The 17,951-nt window shown below is 33.2% G+C and overlaps 4 protein-coding genes across 4 annotated transcripts; 3 read left to right on the top strand and 1 right to left on the bottom strand.

Moving 5' to 3' along the window:
* Nucleotides 1–1,278: 1,278 nt before the first annotated feature.
* Nucleotides 1,279–5,840, bottom strand: LOC149479063 (aldo-keto reductase AKR2E4-like). The gene is made up of 6 exons (XM_089708521.1): nucleotides 5,587–5,840; nucleotides 4,604–4,777; nucleotides 4,179–4,295; nucleotides 3,675–3,842; nucleotides 2,529–2,732; nucleotides 1,279–2,024 (listed from the first exon to the last, which is right to left on the bottom strand). Exons 1-6 carry the CDS (start codon nucleotides 5,659–5,661, stop codon nucleotides 1,845–1,847), a joined length of 918 nt encoding a protein of 305 aa, XP_089564647.1. The 5' UTR covers nucleotides 5,662–5,840; the 3' UTR covers nucleotides 1,279–1,844.
* A 417-nt stretch (nucleotides 5,841–6,257) lies between these two features.
* Pop4 (ribonuclease P/MRP subunit POP4) lies at nucleotides 6,258–7,149 on the top strand. The gene is made up of 2 exons (XM_089708554.1): nucleotides 6,258–6,292; nucleotides 6,363–7,149. The coding sequence occupies exon 2, from the start codon at nucleotides 6,495–6,497 to the stop codon at nucleotides 7,119–7,121; it is 627 nt and encodes a 208-aa protein (XP_089564680.1). The 5' UTR covers nucleotides 6,258–6,292; nucleotides 6,363–6,494; the 3' UTR covers nucleotides 7,122–7,149.
* A 3,253-nt stretch (nucleotides 7,150–10,402) lies between these two features.
* Nucleotides 10,403–12,276, top strand: Not10 (CCR4-NOT transcription complex subunit 10). Its single transcript, XM_089709134.1, has one exon. It carries the CDS (start codon nucleotides 10,518–10,520, stop codon nucleotides 12,213–12,215), a length of 1,698 nt encoding a protein of 565 aa, XP_089565260.1. The 5' UTR covers nucleotides 10,403–10,517; the 3' UTR covers nucleotides 12,216–12,276.
* A 456-nt stretch (nucleotides 12,277–12,732) lies between these two features.
* Nucleotides 12,733–17,562, top strand: LOC149479060 (WSCD family member AAEL009094). Its single transcript, XM_089708945.1, has 5 exons — nucleotides 12,733–13,168; nucleotides 13,823–13,995; nucleotides 15,324–15,408; nucleotides 15,919–16,088; nucleotides 16,511–17,562. The coding sequence occupies exons 1-5, from the start codon at nucleotides 12,901–12,903 to the stop codon at nucleotides 16,679–16,681; spliced, it is 867 nt and encodes a 288-aa protein (XP_089565071.1). The 5' UTR covers nucleotides 12,733–12,900; the 3' UTR covers nucleotides 16,682–17,562.
* The last annotated feature ends 389 nt before the right edge of the window (nucleotides 17,563–17,951 follow it).

The following is a 17,951-nucleotide window of genomic DNA, read 5'->3' as shown; positions in this document are numbered from 1 at the left end:
ATCATTGTTTAAAAATATTCAAACACAATATGATATAGGTACTGATTTATCACTGGTTTCAGTGATGAACTGATGAGTCAATGTTAGCCACAATACTAATCACTTTCGTCATACATGTGTATGAACTATGATTGATGTGATTTGCAATGTGGTGAAATTTCATAAAAATCACGGGCCAATTTTTTGTTTTGAATCCCACCGAAAATACATATATTACTAATTGCGTTATTAGAATAATTAATTACTATACCCACGATCAATTATTACAATTTACAATATAGTCTCAAATGCATACTAGAGAAACATTGCAATTTGAATCAATTAAAATGCATAGCATACAAAAATAAATTCACAACACAAGAAATTCCGCGCGCAAATCATAGCGCGTGTCAATGAAATCAAGAATGTAATTTTATATCAAGCCGACGAGCGACGACGCCGAACTAAAGTACCTACAGTACCTTCAGTGTACAATACAGTTTACAGACCTACGACGGACGAACAATAATGAGTAATAAATAAAAAAAACATAGTTTCTAAGGTCATTAGTTTTATTTTATTTTATTGTTATTTTCTTTGAACGATTGGAAATGAAATTACTCAATTTTTACACAGAACTTTGATTTATTAGAATTATACTCATTATGCATAAGATAACGAACGCGAATGCACGACATCTAGCGCGTCAATGTCTAAACATCGCCTTTCGTTTAGACATTGACGCGCTAGATCTGTAATAAGTATATAGTCTATGCGCTAGATGTCGTGCTTTATGTCGTGTTTCGCTTGGCAAAAGTCACGCACACTACTGTAGAAGTGTCAAATTTTTCCGGTATTTTACTGTTGTTTTTCTAAGTAAATATTGTAAATTATTGATTAAAAAGGTCGAACGCGCACACATTTCATTATAGAGAAGTGATAAAATGATTAGTTTTAAAGAAATAGTGTCTGTGTTAAGTGTTTAGAGGTAATCAAAAATGTATGGAGGGACGGTCGGAACATCAACCTTAAGGGCTATTTTATTTTATCACTCTGGACGGATTGCTTAAAAAGTTCTAACGATTCTTCATTGCGATTCGATAGTTTTGTTATATTCAGAATAATTATGATATCTTTAACCCATATTTAAGGTACCTAACTCCTAAGTAGGTACTTATAGCATATTTTGAGCATAATAAATTCAAAATGATACTGTTTGCACTGTAGAACTTTAAACGGGAAAAACAAGGTAAGGTTCTTAAAATTGAATGGAAGTAAATACAACAATTTGAAAACAATTCATTTAATAAAACAGTCAAACACCAATACATAGATATATAAAAATATACACAACAATTGATATAGAACTATAAAACTATCACATTATACCAATAACTATGTTACACGCAGTGACCAAGGCAATAAACGTAGCTATAATAACAATAAAATCAATCCAACATAAGCACAGGATATATCCATTATAGACATTATAGATATACCTTTTTTTTAATAGTGAGGAAATCTTCCAAAGATACACACGGCCCCCGGGGAAGGAGCCGTGGGTTATGTCGGATTCTTACCGACTAAAACCCCACTGTGTTCCGTCGAGCCGCTTTAATGATGGGGCCGTGGGTATTTGTTAGAATTCTTCCGCGACCATTATAGATATACCTACCTAGTCATTATGTTTCTCTGATTTTTAAATCTTATCATAGAAAAAGAAAAACACCTTTTTGGATTTGAAAAATTAAATCTTACATTTGTTTCACGTTCACCTATAATTCAAACAATCTTAAGTAACATTTACTAACGTAACATTATGGTGTTTTTGTTCCTAACTATTTTACTCACAAACAAAATTATATTTAAAACGCATAATTCTTATATTTAGCGAAAGAGATCCCGGGAACGCATCTATGGTCAATATTAAAACTGTCAACTAGCGCCATCTCTTGTTCGTTTAGTGCAAAGTCGAAAATGTTCAAATTGTCTATGATTCGAGATTTTGTGAACGACTTTGGTAGAACTGCAATGCCTCGTTGTATCTGAAAATAAAATTAATATTAAGAGAATAATATACTTACATATTTTGTCCTAGGATTTAGACCATTTATTTATGTGAACTGAATTTATATTGAAATCAATTATTATGCAAAAACAATATAAAAAGAAAGTCTATGCAAATTCAATATTAATTATAATACAGTCATTAATGATAAACATGTTCAATGATAACAAAATAAATTAATTACTTGTAAGTTATTTGTAGCATGTTTGTAATTTTTTATAATACTAGCCGCTCTCGCGGTTTCACTCGCATAAAAGCGGAATAAAAAGTATGTCCATTGTCTATGTATTAATACAGACTACTTGTATTAAATTTATTTTTACACACCCTTTTAGTAGTTTTCGTGCGAGTGGGTACAAAAATACATACATTCAGTATCAATTCTCACATCTATGTAATATAAATAAATAAAATAAAACTTGAATTTCAAATTAAGAATTTTCTTATAAGCTAATTCTTATAGCTTAGCTTGTGAACTTACCAAATATTTCAAAGCGATTTGCGCTCTAGTTTTTCCATACTTGTCAGCTAAGGCACCAAGTTTAGGGTCAGATTTGATCACATCCTTGCCCGCGAATTCTGGTCGAGCGTCTGATATAAGGCCTAGGGGAGTATAGGCTACCGGTTGTATAGAATGCTTCTTGCAAAAATCAACCAACTTGTGTTGTGTTAGAGTTGGGTTTATCTGTAATTTTTTTTTTAAATTAAAAGTATAGAGTATTACAAAAGAAATATCATGATATTTACTATGAACATAGGGAAGTGTGATTTATATATATATTTGGCAAAAAATCAATGATAAAATATTTTTATTTTATTATACTTAATTGGTTTGTTAAAACTAATTGTTTGTATAGTGTTTATTTTATCTGAAACTAGCGATCCTCGAATTCGAATGTTTATACTAAAACCTTCTTTGAGAATCACTAGGTATCTATTATTAAAAAAACCGCATCAAAATCCGTTGAGTAGTTTATAAGATTTAAGCATACATAGGCACATAGGGATATATGACAGCAACAGAGAAATCAAATTTGTTTTATTGCAAAATGCAATTTAAATGGTAATAATGTTACACATTTTTCATTAAATTAAATCGAAATAATAATTAATTTACGTCATAATGTGTAATTTTACAATTTCCTGTGAATATTCAAATTATTTTTATCAGTAAATTAGTAATTATATGGCACTTTAATTTGAATGTCACATTATACATATACATTTCTTTATCATTTTTTTTTTAAATAAACTGCTTTCAATAAATTAAAATGAAGAAAAAGTTAAAGCAGACTTTTAACTTTAATTTTAATTTTAAGGTTTAATTTTCTTTGTTAGAAACAGGTAATTTTCCATTTTTGTTAAAAAAATAAGCACAAACAACAAGTATGAAATGCATTTGCCTCATCACCAGAATGAAAAAGGAGGATAGAAGACTAATAATACATATTATTTAATTTATTTCAATACAATAGGCTACTGTGATGGTTTATACCCCAAATCCTATAGAAAAAATTTTATGATTTTAATTTATTTCCAACTCCCTAACCTAATTGGCTCGTAATCTCAACATTAATTATAGGCCTTGGAACAATACAGACTAAAAATAATAGTAATAATTATTTACCTCCACTTGATTCACGACAGGCTTAACTTTAGAACTATTTAATATCCTCTGAAGCTGTTCCTCGTTGAAATTGGACACTCCAATGGATTTAGTGAGGCCCAGGCTTAAAGCTTCTTCCATACCTCGCCATGTTTCTATATAATCTATTTCTTGGTCGTCACCTTTAGGCTGAAAATACGTTTTTATTTAAAGAATCTATAAAAGAAATTAGTTTTAAAACTCCTGATTCAAGAATGGTTGAATGGATTTAAGTTATTTTTGGTTTGTAGAATTTGTCTCTGCTTCAATTATGATTATACCAGTTAAAGCTCTTTGATTTTTTTGTATAAACGTCTACCCGCATGAAGCTGGGGACTGGGGAGAGCAGCTACTTATTATGTAAAGAAAAATTAATTTTAATTATGTATTAAAAAATAGGAAAAAAAATCTTTTTTTTTTTGCTACATCATGGAATTTTTCTATAAAACATGACCTTAATTTTTTGGTGAATTCATTATAACTCACATCAATAGACACAGGCCAATGTATAAGATACAAATCAACATAGTCCAATTTTAACCTTTGCAGGGATTCTTTTAGTGCAGGAACTACATCTTTTTCTGCATGACAATCATTCCATAGCTGAAACAAAACAATTTTATTGTCTCATTACTGATAGAAGTAGATCAAGATTAATCGATGTAAAATAAGAATAAAAATTATAGCTAACAAGATAAACTTTTGAATTTATTGAATTTTTTAAATTTTCTGTTATTCAAACAATTTTTTTACAATATTTTTTGAGTTTTTTTTTTGCAATATCTAAATTTCTTAATTTAATTTTAATTGTAATATGATAATATACAGGTTACTTAGCATATTCATGCTTGGTATATTGATAACATCATCTAGTTCAAACTACATAATTACACATTATGATTAACTCATACCTTGGTAGTCACAAACAGTTGATCCCGAGATACAATTCCCTCCTTTATTTTGTTGTTAATCCCTTGCCCGACTTCCTCTTCATTCTTGTAACAGCTAGCTGTATCTATATGCCTGTAGCCTGCATCTATACCCCATTCAACAGCTTGTTGGTATTGACCAGGTTCTGCTTTTCGCTACAAGTTAATTTTATTATTTATATTTAGCTATAGTATTTTAAATTAGTACTCTCTGTAGAAGTAGTGTGATTTTTATTTCATAATTTTTGATGTAATACATGAAAGAAAGTGATTTTTGGTCATTGCATTCTATTTTTTCAAGTACATAATATATTCCCCATTTTTTTAATTAAACTTTATTAATATTCCTAAAAATAATGAATCAGATGATACACAAAGAAAAGGTGATTTGGGTTCAAATTGTGGACTAATTCTTTGGTTTATCAAAGCTTTAAATGCATATTTATTTTGATGAAATATACAGAAAATTAATATTTTTTTCTCCCATGTGGTCCTTGCGTAGTTTTTGCAAAGACTACTCTTGAAGTTATATGCATAATATTATTTTAATTAACACAATTCAAAACTATACACATATAAATGTTGCAATTTATTGGATCTAATCTAATATGACCTTTAAATGACATTTAAATTGATGAAGTTGTAAATTTAATATTGAATAAAAAAGTCTTAATTAAATTGAGAGAAAAGTTTGATAAAGTAGGGTTTGGGTTAGTGTATATGTGTTATAGCCACAGTTATGATTGTATAGTAATTTTTAATTTGTGAGTTCTCAGAGAATTTATAATTTTTTAAATTGTAATTCATAATTTTTATGATGTATGTAATCATAGAGAAAGGTTGATTATATTTATAAATGAAAAATAGATATACAAACTTATAAAGTAATAAATTTTAAGTAGGTTAAATTATTTTTAAAATAGGTATACCTATCAGCTCGAAGATTTATAAAAGTAAATATTTACCGCATAGGTTCCAAGTCCGACAATAGGCATTTCTAGGCCATTGTTTAATTTAACAATTGGAGCTTTTAAAGCCATATTTAACAATAACTATACAATATGTACAGTAATTAAAAAAAAGTTAGTACTTGATAGAAAACGAACAATTAAATACTTATCGTATTATTGAAAAGGGTTCTTATATAGTTTCAAGATAACTTGACTTGACAAATTTATAAGTGCAAATACAATACTTATTCAAATGAATATTGATAAGACCAAATAACCTTTAATAATCATTGAATTATTTTGTAAACAAGCAAATTTAAATTTGCGGTCGGTCGTGGTTCTGTCATACAAACTTCAGAGCCATTGCCATATCTAAAATTTGAATCGGGTTCCGTTCATAAACCTAAATAACGAAAATTTAGGTTTTCGTGGATATTGGCTAGGTTCCCAGGACCCAGGCCTAAGTAGTTAAGGAATGAAGAAAAGACAGACAGGCGGTATGCCTATTTTAGCTATTTTTAACTTTTACTGTACATACCTAAATGGTTCCTACTTTTAAACATGGTTGAAACTTGAATCACCACTGAATCACAGAGCAAAATATATTAAAGACTCAGAGGAATAATAGGTTTATTGCTCTGAGATTAAAGAACTGTGTCGCTAATATCAGCTGTCAATTGTCATTTGTCAAAACTCACGTGTGCTATATTATGTGTCCAATGTCATATTCAAAGAATATACTACAAAACGTTGTGATTATATTCTCTTTGTATACTACTCTCTAACGAGAGGTCATAATTAACAATTTATATAATAATTACAGAACATTTTCCAAAAAAGTTGTAGTACAGACTACACGTGCAAATACTTAATAAAAGTTTCAAATTCAAACAAGTTTGTAAAAGAACCAAATACCAGAAGAAATGGACGAAGAGGTCAACAGCGAAGCATTTCGCAGTGTTGTTAATTTTTTAGAATCAAATGTACCACGATCAGACGTAGCCAATATTAGAAGTGAGCTAAAAAAAGATTTTGTATTAGGAAAATCTAAAAGTAAAGTTCAAAAGCAGAAAGTAAAGAAACGCCGAAATAATCTGCTATCACGCAACGAAAAAAGGAAATTAGGTTTTTATTCTATACCACGTAATAGTGTCAAATATAAGGATGTAGAGGCAATCAACGCAATATGGATAGATTATATTTCTGAAATGCTAGATTTGGATAAATCAGTTCCTGATCCAATGAGTAAGAGATGGGATATATTTACACAGATTCTCTATAAGGCAGATTTTCACGGCAGCTTGCTAGAGGTGGTGCGTTCAAAATGCCCTAGTTATGTTGGTAAAAAGGGTATATGTATTATGGATACAAAGAATACTTTAAAAATTGTCTCCAAAGATGATGTTGTAACAACCATACCTAAAAAGGAAAGTGTATTTGCTATGTACATAAAGAATGTGAAAATTACTCTTTTTGGAAAACATTTATGTATCAGGCCAGCTGAACGATCAAATAAGAAATTCAAGAATAACTTCCATCCAGATTTATAGAATTAAATATATCTAAGTTATAAATTGATTAGGTATTTCATTTCAGAAATGGGGCATGCATAAACTACCTATGTGTATATTTTGAAATATAAATTGATTTTTTTTAAATACATATAAAAAAAAGAATTTAGATTTCTTGACAGATTTTTTTCCTTTATTACAATGTTTTATAACTTGATAAAATAAATCTTTTATTGAGGCATTCAAAATTCGAACAAGATATAGAATAAAAAACAAATTCTCGTTTGCCCTAGTGGGCTAACAGGCAGAATGCATTGTCCATAAATCTCATCAGTGGTTGATTTTCTTTAGGGACAAGTAGGTGTTCAGCCCTCTGTATCCTGCCAGACCAAGACATTTTTTTTTCTTCGCCCCTCCAGGAATCGAACCGGTTCAGTTCTAAACTCACACGTCAACCATTATACCAATGAGGCGGTTGGAATTAAAAATAATTGCCCTCAGATTACTATGTATTCAGTTATTATTCAGTATTCATTGTATTGGGTTTTGTATTTATGATGATGATAGTTAGAGTTGTAATAAATATTTAACATAAATTTAAAAGTATTTTATCCTCCCCTCTATTAGATCATTTTAATAGGCAATGTCTTGAATAGACATTGCCCATTAATTTAATTATTGTTTTATCTTTATAGATGTGAACTGCTTAAAAACATCGATTAAAGTGGGGAAACTTGAAACATATATCAATTTTAAAAATCATCAGGCAAATCCCTGGTCCTATAATATATAAATTTCTTTCGTATATCTAAGAAGCTAAGGAGCAAAATAACAGGTATCTTTTTTTTTTTTTTTTTTTTTTTTTTTTTTTTTTTTATGTTATAGGGAGGCAAACGAGCGGACGCACCGCCTGATGGTAAGCAGGTTGCGTCGCCCATAGACCATAACAGGGGTTATGGTTGTTGCCTACCAGAATAGGATAGGGGGGAAGACGGAATTAAATAGGTGAATTTATTGCCCTTGGCCTTTCAAAAAACGATACGTTTTTAACTTAAAATTTCCCAGATTATAATTCGCAGGGAACACAGCAGGTGGCAGACTATTCCAGAGTTTACAGGTGCGTGGAAGAAAATTGCGAGTAAAACGCACTGTGGTGCTCCGCCAGCCATCTAGATGGTGAGGATGGTAGAGATTTTTGTGGCGGGTTGTGCGATGGTGGAATTGAGCGGCAGGAATAAGATCGAATAGCTCTTCAGAACACTCCCCATTATAAAAACGATAGAAGATACAGAGGGACCCCAAGTCCCTTCTTAGAGAGAGAGGGTCGAGCTTATCAGTTAACCTATGGTCGTCGATAATTCGAGTCGCTCGACGTTGAATGCGGTCAAGTGGGAGAAGTTGGCACTGCGGGGCGCCAGCCCATAGATGAGAACAGTACTCCAAGTGAGGACGAACCTGGGCCTTATACAATAAAAGCAGGTGTTTAGGCTCGAAGTACCGTCTCGATCTATTGATGACACCCAACTTTTTAGAGGCCAGTTTTGCCTTTTCTTCCAAATGACCGCGGAATTGTACGTCACTCGAAATATCAACGCCAAGGATTCCAATGCTGGGTGAGATGTTGAGGGGAGTGCTCTGAAAGTGAGGTGCAATGTCAAACGGTGTCTTTTTCGCTGAAAACGCGCAGACTTGAGTTTTTTTGGGGTTGAATTCGACTAAATTTAGTCTGCCCCATTCAGAGACCTGTTCTAAAGAGGTCTCAATGGAAGATACAAGTCTCATTCGGCACTCATCTAGGTGTTCCTTGGGGGATCTTGCATGGCCGGAATAGCTAGTATCTCCTGTGCTGTCATCCGCATAGCAATGTATGTTGCTGATTTGCAACATATCATTGATATGGAGGAGGAACAGGGTAGGAGATAGCACGCAGCCTTGAGGGACGCCAGCATTTATCGGCAGGAGTGCGGAGCATGAACCGTCGATAGCGACTTTGATGCTCCTGTCGGCGAGAAAGCTAGCGACCCATTCGCACAGTCCCCCAGGTAGTCCATATGATGGAAGTTTGGAAATAAGTGCCTTGTGCCAAACCCGATCAAACGCTTTCGCGACGTCCAAACTAACGGCTAACGCCTCTCCCTTACTCTCCACTGCTTCCGCCCATTTGTGGGTTAAATAGACTAAAAGATCGCCAGCAGAACGTCCGCGACGGAAACCATACTGGCGATCGCTTAATAACTGGTTTCTTTCTAAGTAATCCAGGAGCTGGCAGTTGATAATACTTTCCATTATTTTGGAGAGAAGGGAGGTTATCGCGATTGGCCTATAGTTTGCTGGATCTGTGCGATCACCTTTTTTCGGGATCGGGTGCACCAAAGCTGTTTTCCATGACTGCGGGACTATACGTTTAGAATAAGAGAGCCGAAATAAGCGCGTCAAAATTGGTGTAAGCTCTGGAGCGCATGCTTTCAGTACAATAGGGGAAATGCCGTCCAGCCCACTCGCTTTAGCTGTGTCCAAGGACAGGAGTGCTTTCCTAACAGCTCGTTGTGTGAACCGAATTTCGGACATAGTAGTATTACAACTGGGGATGGAAGGTGGTATGGTCCCTCTGTCATCAAGATTCGAGTTCGCTGCGAAAATAGAGCACAAAAGATCCGCTTTTTCCTTTGCAGAATGAGCCAGAGCATTATCCCCTTTGCGCATGGGTGGAAAAGATGACCGACTAAAGTTGTTTTGTATGGCCTTAGATAGTGACCAAAACGCACGTGTTCCAGACGGAAGTCTGGCAAGTCTCTGCCCAAGCCTCTTGATGTAATTAGCCTTAGCCATGGCAATTTCTTTCTTGTAAGCCCGGGAGGCCGAGTTATACTTTTTTTTTAAAGATTTGACACTAGGATCGGATAACGCCTGTGCCTGATACCAAGCCTGAAACCGCTCCTGTTTGCAGTGTGACGCCTTAATGCAGGAACGATTAAACCAGGGCTTTGTTCTGCCACCAACAGGAACCACAGATGATGGGATAAAAAGCTCCATACCCTGCAGGATCACTTCGGCGACGGAATCGGCACAGGTATTGGGATCATCGGATGAAAAGCAAACTCGACCCCATGGATAGGACGCATAGAATGTTCGCAACTCATCCCAGTCAGCTGATTTGAAATGCCAAACACGGCGGCATGCTGCCTGTTCTTGCCGTTGAATGTGACCAAGTGGCACTATACTGCGGATCAAGCAGTGGTCAGAAGAACCAATTGGTGCAACAACCGATATCTACATAACTTTTTGTCACAAAAAAAGAAAAACTGTCAAAGCCACTGATAGTGTATATGACGTTGACATTTGATTCATAGTTCATACTTCTACGCGTTTATTTTTGAAAATATAAAATAATTTATTTTCAGTCGTTATTTGCTATTTTATTACTTTTATAACGCCATGGCAAACAATTCAGATGAACCAGCCGTGTTAGCTCACCAATGTTATCTGAAGAAGGACTATACATCCGCACTACAACACCTAAATGAATTAGAAAATCTTGTTGGAAATAACAGTGTTTTGTTGAAACGTATACAACATAACAAAGCAGTAGTGGAGCTAGCTGCTAGTGATATGAAGAATGTGGCTAAGTTCAAATCAACGTTAGCAGAGTGTACTGGCGTTTCCTTCCCTGACGAAGATGTCAAAGAGACAGTTTCGCCTTTCGCGATTTATAACTATGCAGTGGTTCTATACCACTCACGTTACTATTATCAGAGTGCTATAATACTAGAAAAGCTGTTAGCTTCAAAAGTAGTTAAGGACAAAAAGTTACTACAACAAGTAGTATTGCTCTTATTGGAATGTACACTATGTAGGCGTACTTACGATAAAACTATAGAAATAGCAAAAACACATGGCGAGGGCTTAAAATCGAATAATGAGGTGAGTGATTTGTATCAACGTTTGGTAAGCAGAGCTCAAATATTCCTTGGCCAGAAGGTACAGTTAAAGGCTGATTCTATAGAAAATGTTTGCATCATAGCCCAGCAACAGTATATAAACGGTAATATCAATGAAGCTGCAAATACTTTGGGACTTTATAGATCTTTACAATATAATTATGATGTAAGAAATGAGGGTGAAGATATATGGGCAGCAATAAACAATAACCTTGGTGTTATATTTTTATCAATCAAGAAACCGTACATAGCTACAAAGTATTTTCAGAATGCTCTAAAAGAGCACTTTAAAACTATGGAGAGTGAAGACAGTGAAAGATTGATTGTGTGTAAGGACAGACCAATATATGTTTACAATCTAGGATTAGCATTACTTGCTACGAAGAACACTGAAGGAGCTTTTGAGTGTCTCGTCGAAGCAGCGAGGCATTACCCCAATAATCCACTAGTATGGGTTCGATTAGCTGAGTGCTGCATTAAAAAATGTTGTTGTGATGAGGCTCAGAAGTTCATTGTTAAGAAACTTGGCAGTGGGTCCCATACAAAGGTCCTTGTTGCCAAGGAAAAGGAGAAATATTCTTCATCTGGTGAATCCTTTGCGATACCATCACTGTCATTAGAATTTGCAGCACTATGCCTGAAAAATGCTATCACATTACTGCCTAATCAAGATCCTCCTGTAGATGTGTCAGTACCAATGATACAAGCACCTCCTGGTCCACCAATAAACTGGAAACATAGGTGTGAATTGAAGAATTCCATATTAGTTCTACAGAGTTACATATTTTTACACCTCCAGGACCCTTTGGCAGCGTTAGTTAGTGCTAATGAACTTTTAAGTCAAGCAGATGCATCTAAGAGTAATAAAACTTGGGCACACATTTATGCAGCAGAAGCTTTAATTATTCTTGATAAAACAGTAGAAGCGATAGAACATTTACAGCCAACCATGATACATGAATTAGTATCAGGGTTGCCAGATCAAATGAGAGACGTTATTGGAGTAGCAGTATGGGCAAAGGCAGCTGTGTGCAATATCTTACGAGGAGATCTTTTACAAGCAAGAAAAGTGCTGCAGCAAATTAGTTCTGCAAAAGTTTTACCTTTACAAATGTATGTTGAAATCTGTTTGGGCAATGTAGAGAATTGCCATACCATTTTACGTAAAATACGCTATACTCATGTATCACAATGACATAGACATAAATTTTTATAAAAATTGTGTTTATATTTTATATTAAAAAGTAAATTATTGATTTTTGTTTCAATCTTCCTAGATGAGTATTAGACGGTGAATGACGAAATAAATGATTGATCAAAGAAAAGAAAATTGTGTACGAATGTTGTTCAGTCAATTAAATTTGCAATCGCAGATTTAGCTAACTTGTTATATTAGAATCTTTGAAAAATTGTTGGTTTAAATGGTGAAAATTAAGTTTTTTAAACGAAACATTTTCTTTCATTTTAATCACAGAACAGTAAAAGCAAACAGTTTTGACTGCTCTGTGATTTTAATATTGGATTACGATTTTTATATTGGATTGTTCTCTCAATTTAATATTTGATTTTTGGATTCGTTAATCGTTTAATTCCTTTAATTCCAAGCCTTGTTCCAAGCTATTGTTTATTTGAATAAGGTAGAATGGAACTGAATGGAACGCATCTGGGCTCTGGCATAAGCCAATCTGTCATATTTTGACATTATTGACATTTCGCTATTGTAAATTTTATTGAAATCAAAACATCGATAGCACAATGAGATGCTTTTCAAAATACAGTATAATTTTAAATGTAAATGAGTCATAACAATTCCATTGAATCCTATGATAATGAAATAGACAACAAGGATTTAAAACAAAAATGTAGGATCGTGAACAGAAATGGGTAGGAGGGGGATATTTTTATTAGCAGCTATCGTGGCTACATTGCATTTCTCCATAATTCTTTTTATGTTGAGCCCATTGTATTTTGCTAAAAATTCTCATTATGGAGGCAGTTACGCAAATCACCTTTCTTTGAGGCAGCCAAACGTAAACTGGTGCAAAGAATTGAGGTTTCGTGTTCCACCATCTAACAATGTCGTAGCTTTGGTGTCCTATCCTGGAAGCGGTAACACTTGGCTGCGATATCTCTTGCAACAAGCTACAGGTTTGTCATTTTTATTATTGCTAGAAAATAATTGAGTAGGTACATTTTTATAATAGCCAATCTACATCTATACTAATATTATAAAGAGAAAAGGTTTGTAATTATGTATGTATGTATGGTTTTCACGCATAAACCCCTCAACCGATTTTGATGAAATTTGGCACAGACAATCTTTAGACCCTGAGAAAGAACATAGGCTACCTTTTATTGCGAAATATTTACTACGGGCGAAGCCGGGGCGCACCTCTAGTACTTAATTATCCAATAATAGGCTACTTCAAATCAAGTGAGCTTTTTAATTTGGTTTGCTAAAGCATTAGTATAAGTCTTATTCAATTCAAAAGATATAAAACTCAAAGGTGACTGATATAGTGATCTATCAACGCACAGCCCAAACCACTGGACGTATCGGGCTGAAATTTGACATGCAGGTAGATGTTAGGACGTAGGCATCCGCTAAGAAAGGATTTACCGAAATTCTTGCGGGAATGGGGAAAAACAGGGATGCACGTACAAAGTCGTGGGCGGAAGCTAGTTCAATATATGCAGGGCTGTTTTATTTTTTTATTCATACTGTCATAATATATTAAAAAAGTATAGTTAGTAGTGTAGTAGTTGGTGCATTAAAATTCATGTTATTTCTAATAATTACAGGCATTATGACAGGTTCAATATACATGGATTATGGTTTGAGAGTGCATGGCTTTCCAGCGGAGAATGTGACCAATGGTTCAGTATTGGTTGTTAAAACTCATGAAGGCCCTCCGTCTGATAACAAGTTTCAAGCCGCTGTATTGCTCATAAGGAATCCTAGGGATGCCATATTGGTATGAATAATAATATTAAAATGAGTTTTATTTGTTGTTATGTGTTTGAAATATCATTAAAATTTATAAGTGGTAACAAACTTCAGCATACATTTTTTATATTCATTATTCATATTGTGACAAATAAATTGAATTTGAATTAAATATTATTCGAAAATGGTATTTTTTTTTTCTATGGCTAAATGTTCAGCTGCTGTATGTTTGTTATTTTTTTTTGTTTGTCTTCATAAATCTAGTTATTTTTATCAAGAACTTATACAAACAATGTTCCTGTGTTTTGCATGTTAATTATAAAATTTTATCATTTTATTAATTTTTAAGAAATATTTGGTTACTTATTAACTTAAAAATACCTACTACAGTATGCTGTGTATTTGTATAACATATTATGTATTTAATATATTTGTATTTTTTTTTGCTTTTTGTCATAATATCTAATGGCTTTTTATTTTGTTTGTATTTTCAGTTTGTCCCGCTGTACATCAAGCTTATAACAAGTATAATAATTGTTTAACCATGAAAATAAATCATACAATAAATACCTATAAAAGGTTAGATCTACTTTATTTTTGAAAACTCATTTTTTATTTATTATAACAAATCCTTATTGATTGATAAAATAAACATTCCTTATCCATAGCTTTATTTTTTATGCCACAACAGCCACATACCTAATGATTCCTGCTTGCATTTGCTTTTGTGTTTTTTTTTTATAGAATATTTAGATACTTAATAAAATATAGCACTCATAAGATTGTATTTATTGCAATTGTATAAAGTGATCTAAAAAATTATAATTATAATCAATGTAATAAACAGGGTTTTCATAAAAAAGTTAAATTTTGAAAGCTTATTATTTTATGTAAAAATAAATTTTAAGATATAGATAAAGAGCTATTACGCACTGTCGACCAGTCGCCGGCGACTGAGTCGCCGGCGACTGTGACTTACTATAGTTTAAATAGGGGCTTGCGCACTTGGTCGTCAGTCGTCCCGGCGACTCGGCGACTCGCCGCGTTGTGGCGACGCACAGGCGACTGGCGGTCGCCGGCGACCAATAGAAGCACGGCTTCAAATGGGAGCGTTCGCACTGCAAGCAACTGTCGTAGCGACTCTTGTAGGGACCGGATTCTGCACGAATGTACTTTGAATACTGTCGCTCGGCTTGGTTTCCTGCCCCTAGTTTCTCTGTTTTGGTCGCCGAGAGACTGAGTCGCCGGCGACCGGTCGACAGTGCGTAATAGCTCTAAATTAATACCATAAACTACCATAGATTGTAAGCCAAAGTTTATTTTTATTTTAGCAAAATTCCATATTGTTTATTTCAGGCTGATTTTAATAGAATCCACAAAGGCCATATAGGCACAGCCCCAAAGTCTGCATTTAAAAGAAAAACAAGGGAACATAAATCTGGTAAGAAAATTATAGTCAATTTTTATTATTTTTTGTAGAATCGAGAAGTTATATCAATGTCTCAAACTCTTCATTTATTTATTTAATTATTAAATAAATAAATAAATAAAATAAAAATAGTTTATTAGTTTTATTTGATTCTTTGGTCACCTACAATTCGCAAATCGCATTGCAATAATATATTGTCTACGCAGTTGGTTAGTCTCAATCGGGAATGGCCATGGCCGAAATAAAAACGGTGCAGTCGTTTTTAAGTTTATCGCAAATAGACTGATGCGTCTTTGTTTGATAAATAATGATATGTGTGATTTAGGGCTGATTTTTCAATCCTTGGATAAAACTTATTCGTCGAATAATGTATAAAACTACCATTTTAAAAACGTACTCTAATTGCCCGTATTTGATAGTTTACGTGACATTTTAATATTATCGTGTAATACTTGATTGGACGGATAAGTTTTATCCAAGCATTGAAAAATCGGCCCTTAACAAATTTAATTTATCTTTCAGACTGGGCGACATATGTGTCAGTAGAGCTAAGATCTTGGGAAAGTACACACAAACATTGGTTGAACGACTTTCCTGGGCCCATTCATATTGTGTTCTATGAGACTTTGGTGGACAGGACCAGACCGACGATGCAGGGGATTTTGGACTTTCTAAATCATACTGTTACGGAGGTGAGGTATATTTTCTTAAATTATTAAACGCTTATTTTATCATTTAAGACATTTGAAATGACTTAATATGACTTTAATGCGCGCTAATAAAAAAATTTTAAATGGTCGTAAAAATGTAGTTTGATATTGTATAAACTACGCCTTGTTTCTCGGTGTAATTGATGCCTGCGAACACATACATTAATCCATACTTAATATTATAAATGCGAAAGTAACTCTGTCTGTCTGTTACTCAATCACGCCTAAACTACTGAACCAATTTGCATGGGTATGGAGATATTTTGATACCCAAGAAAGGACATAGGACATAGGTTTTATCCCGGAAATCCTACGGGAACGGGATTTTCTTAGAAAACGCGGGCGAAGCCGCGGGCGGAAAGCTAGTATTACATAATACTACATTTATTCATATTTAATTCTAGGAGGACATGAATTGCGCGATGTACAACAAAGAAGGTATTTATAGAAGAAGAAAAAAATACAAAGATTTCGATCCGTTTACGCCGAACATGTATGCGGCGTTAGAAACTGTCAGAAATCGAGTGCGGGACATGGTCATAGACTATCAAAGAACTCACAATCGCACAGAGTAAAAATTGTTGCTCATAGATAAAAAATAGTTCATATTTGTAGATAAAGTAAAAAATTATGAATTGTTTTCTTTTCATATTTAGAACAAGTGATCTTATCTATGAACATATTTTTTTCCATAATGCTATTGACTATTTGACTCAATGCGATTAAATTTTATTTTTATATTTTAATTTACAATTTTATGCAGTGGCTCGTAAACTTGTGTCGTCAAATGTCAAAATATAACTGTTTTTTTGTACCTGAATTATCAAAAAAGTTATGTTTTTTTTTTAATAATACTCATTTTTATTTGTTACTTACATTATTTTAAATAGACTAATGGAAATTTCTTAGGCCTAATGCTATTTATATGTTTTTGTTGTATAAGTGTTGTATAGGTGTTTAATTAAATAAATTTGCTTATTATACATGCTATCAGAAACCCCGAAAAGATAAAGTTCCTACTTTAACGAACTATATGTACTTAATTGAGGAAACTTAAATATTTATATTTTCTAATATTATTATACTGTTATGTAGTTGTTTGTTAGTTGCTTTAGTTAGGATTGCTTTAGCAGTTTATACTTAGTTTTTACTTTTTTAGTATCTTTCCAGATAATTAGAATTTCCCGATTATAATTATAAGATTGTAAATAATGTTATTTAGTATAAGTAGGTAAATGTAATGTGTCATTAAACATAAATGTTCAATGTGTGATGTTTTACTTAGAATAAATAAATAAAAGCATTTTTATATTATGTTAACACTGTTTATGTAATCTTCCAATTTATTTTGGTAAAAAAGGGATATTGAAGAAATATTTCCCATAATTTCTTGCCTACTACTCACAAATAATGTTTGCAATATATATTGTCTTTTGTAACGTGTTGATAATATTTAGCGCATAAAGCGCGTCACACACGGTGAAGATGCTATAATATTTTATCTTAAGATACTGCCCACAAAATTTCGGGTCAATTGTAACAGGATGGCGGTTCTGCAGGGGTCTTAGTACGCAATGACAAAAAGAAAAATGATGGTCAGAACGCTGATACCTGAAATGCTGAAAATGCTGAAAATATTATAGCATCTTCACCGTGTGTGACGCGCTTAAAAATCTACAAATGATTAGTAAACACAGTACCTCTAAGTAAAAACCACGTAAAATTTCGTCATATAATAAATTATGTACCCAAATTGTAAACTTTGCTGCAAAAACGCCAACAAATGTGTGTATGCGTAACTAATTTTGTCTTGGCGTTTTTTTCACGATTAGTATGACTTTCAAA

Source organism: Colias philodice, chromosome 21 (genome assembly GCF_061535455.1).
Source record: "Colias philodice isolate Cphi_HAF_F1 chromosome 21, ilColPhil1 Martin Lab GWU primary, whole genome shotgun sequence".
Taxonomy (NCBI): domain Eukaryota; kingdom Metazoa; phylum Arthropoda; class Insecta; order Lepidoptera; family Pieridae; genus Colias; species Colias philodice.
The sequence above is the reverse complement of the archived record's forward strand: the minus strand, read 5'-3'. Positions and strand labels throughout refer to the sequence as shown.

Excerpts from the sequence above, each read along its gene's own strand:
- LOC149479063 (XM_089708521.1), bottom strand. The coding sequence starts at position 5,661 with ATGGCTTTAAAAGCTCCAATTGTTAAATTAAACAATGGCCTAGAAATG. Across the intron at positions 4,296-4,603 it reads AACTGTTTGTGACTACCAAG|CTATGGAATGATTGTCATGC; the intron begins GTATGAGTTAAT and ends GTTTTGTTTCAG. Across the intron at positions 2,733-3,674 it reads CTGTCGTGAATCAAGTGGAG|ATAAACCCAACTCTAACACA; the intron begins GTAAATAATTAT and ends AAAAAATTACAG.
- Pop4 (XM_089708554.1), top strand. The coding sequence starts at position 6,495 with ATGGACGAAGAGGTCAACAGCGAAGCATTTCGCAGTGTTGTTAATTTT.
- Not10 (XM_089709134.1), top strand. The coding sequence starts at position 10,518 with ATGGCAAACAATTCAGATGAACCAGCCGTGTTAGCTCACCAATGTTAT.
- LOC149479060 (XM_089708945.1), top strand. The coding sequence starts at position 12,901 with ATGGGTAGGAGGGGGATATTTTTATTAGCAGCTATCGTGGCTACATTG. Across the intron at positions 13,169-13,822 it reads TCTCTTGCAACAAGCTACAG|GCATTATGACAGGTTCAATA; the intron begins GTTTGTCATTTT and ends TAATAATTACAG. Across the intron at positions 13,996-15,323 it reads ATCCTAGGGATGCCATATTG|GCTGATTTTAATAGAATCCA; the intron begins GTATGAATAATA and ends TGTTTATTTCAG.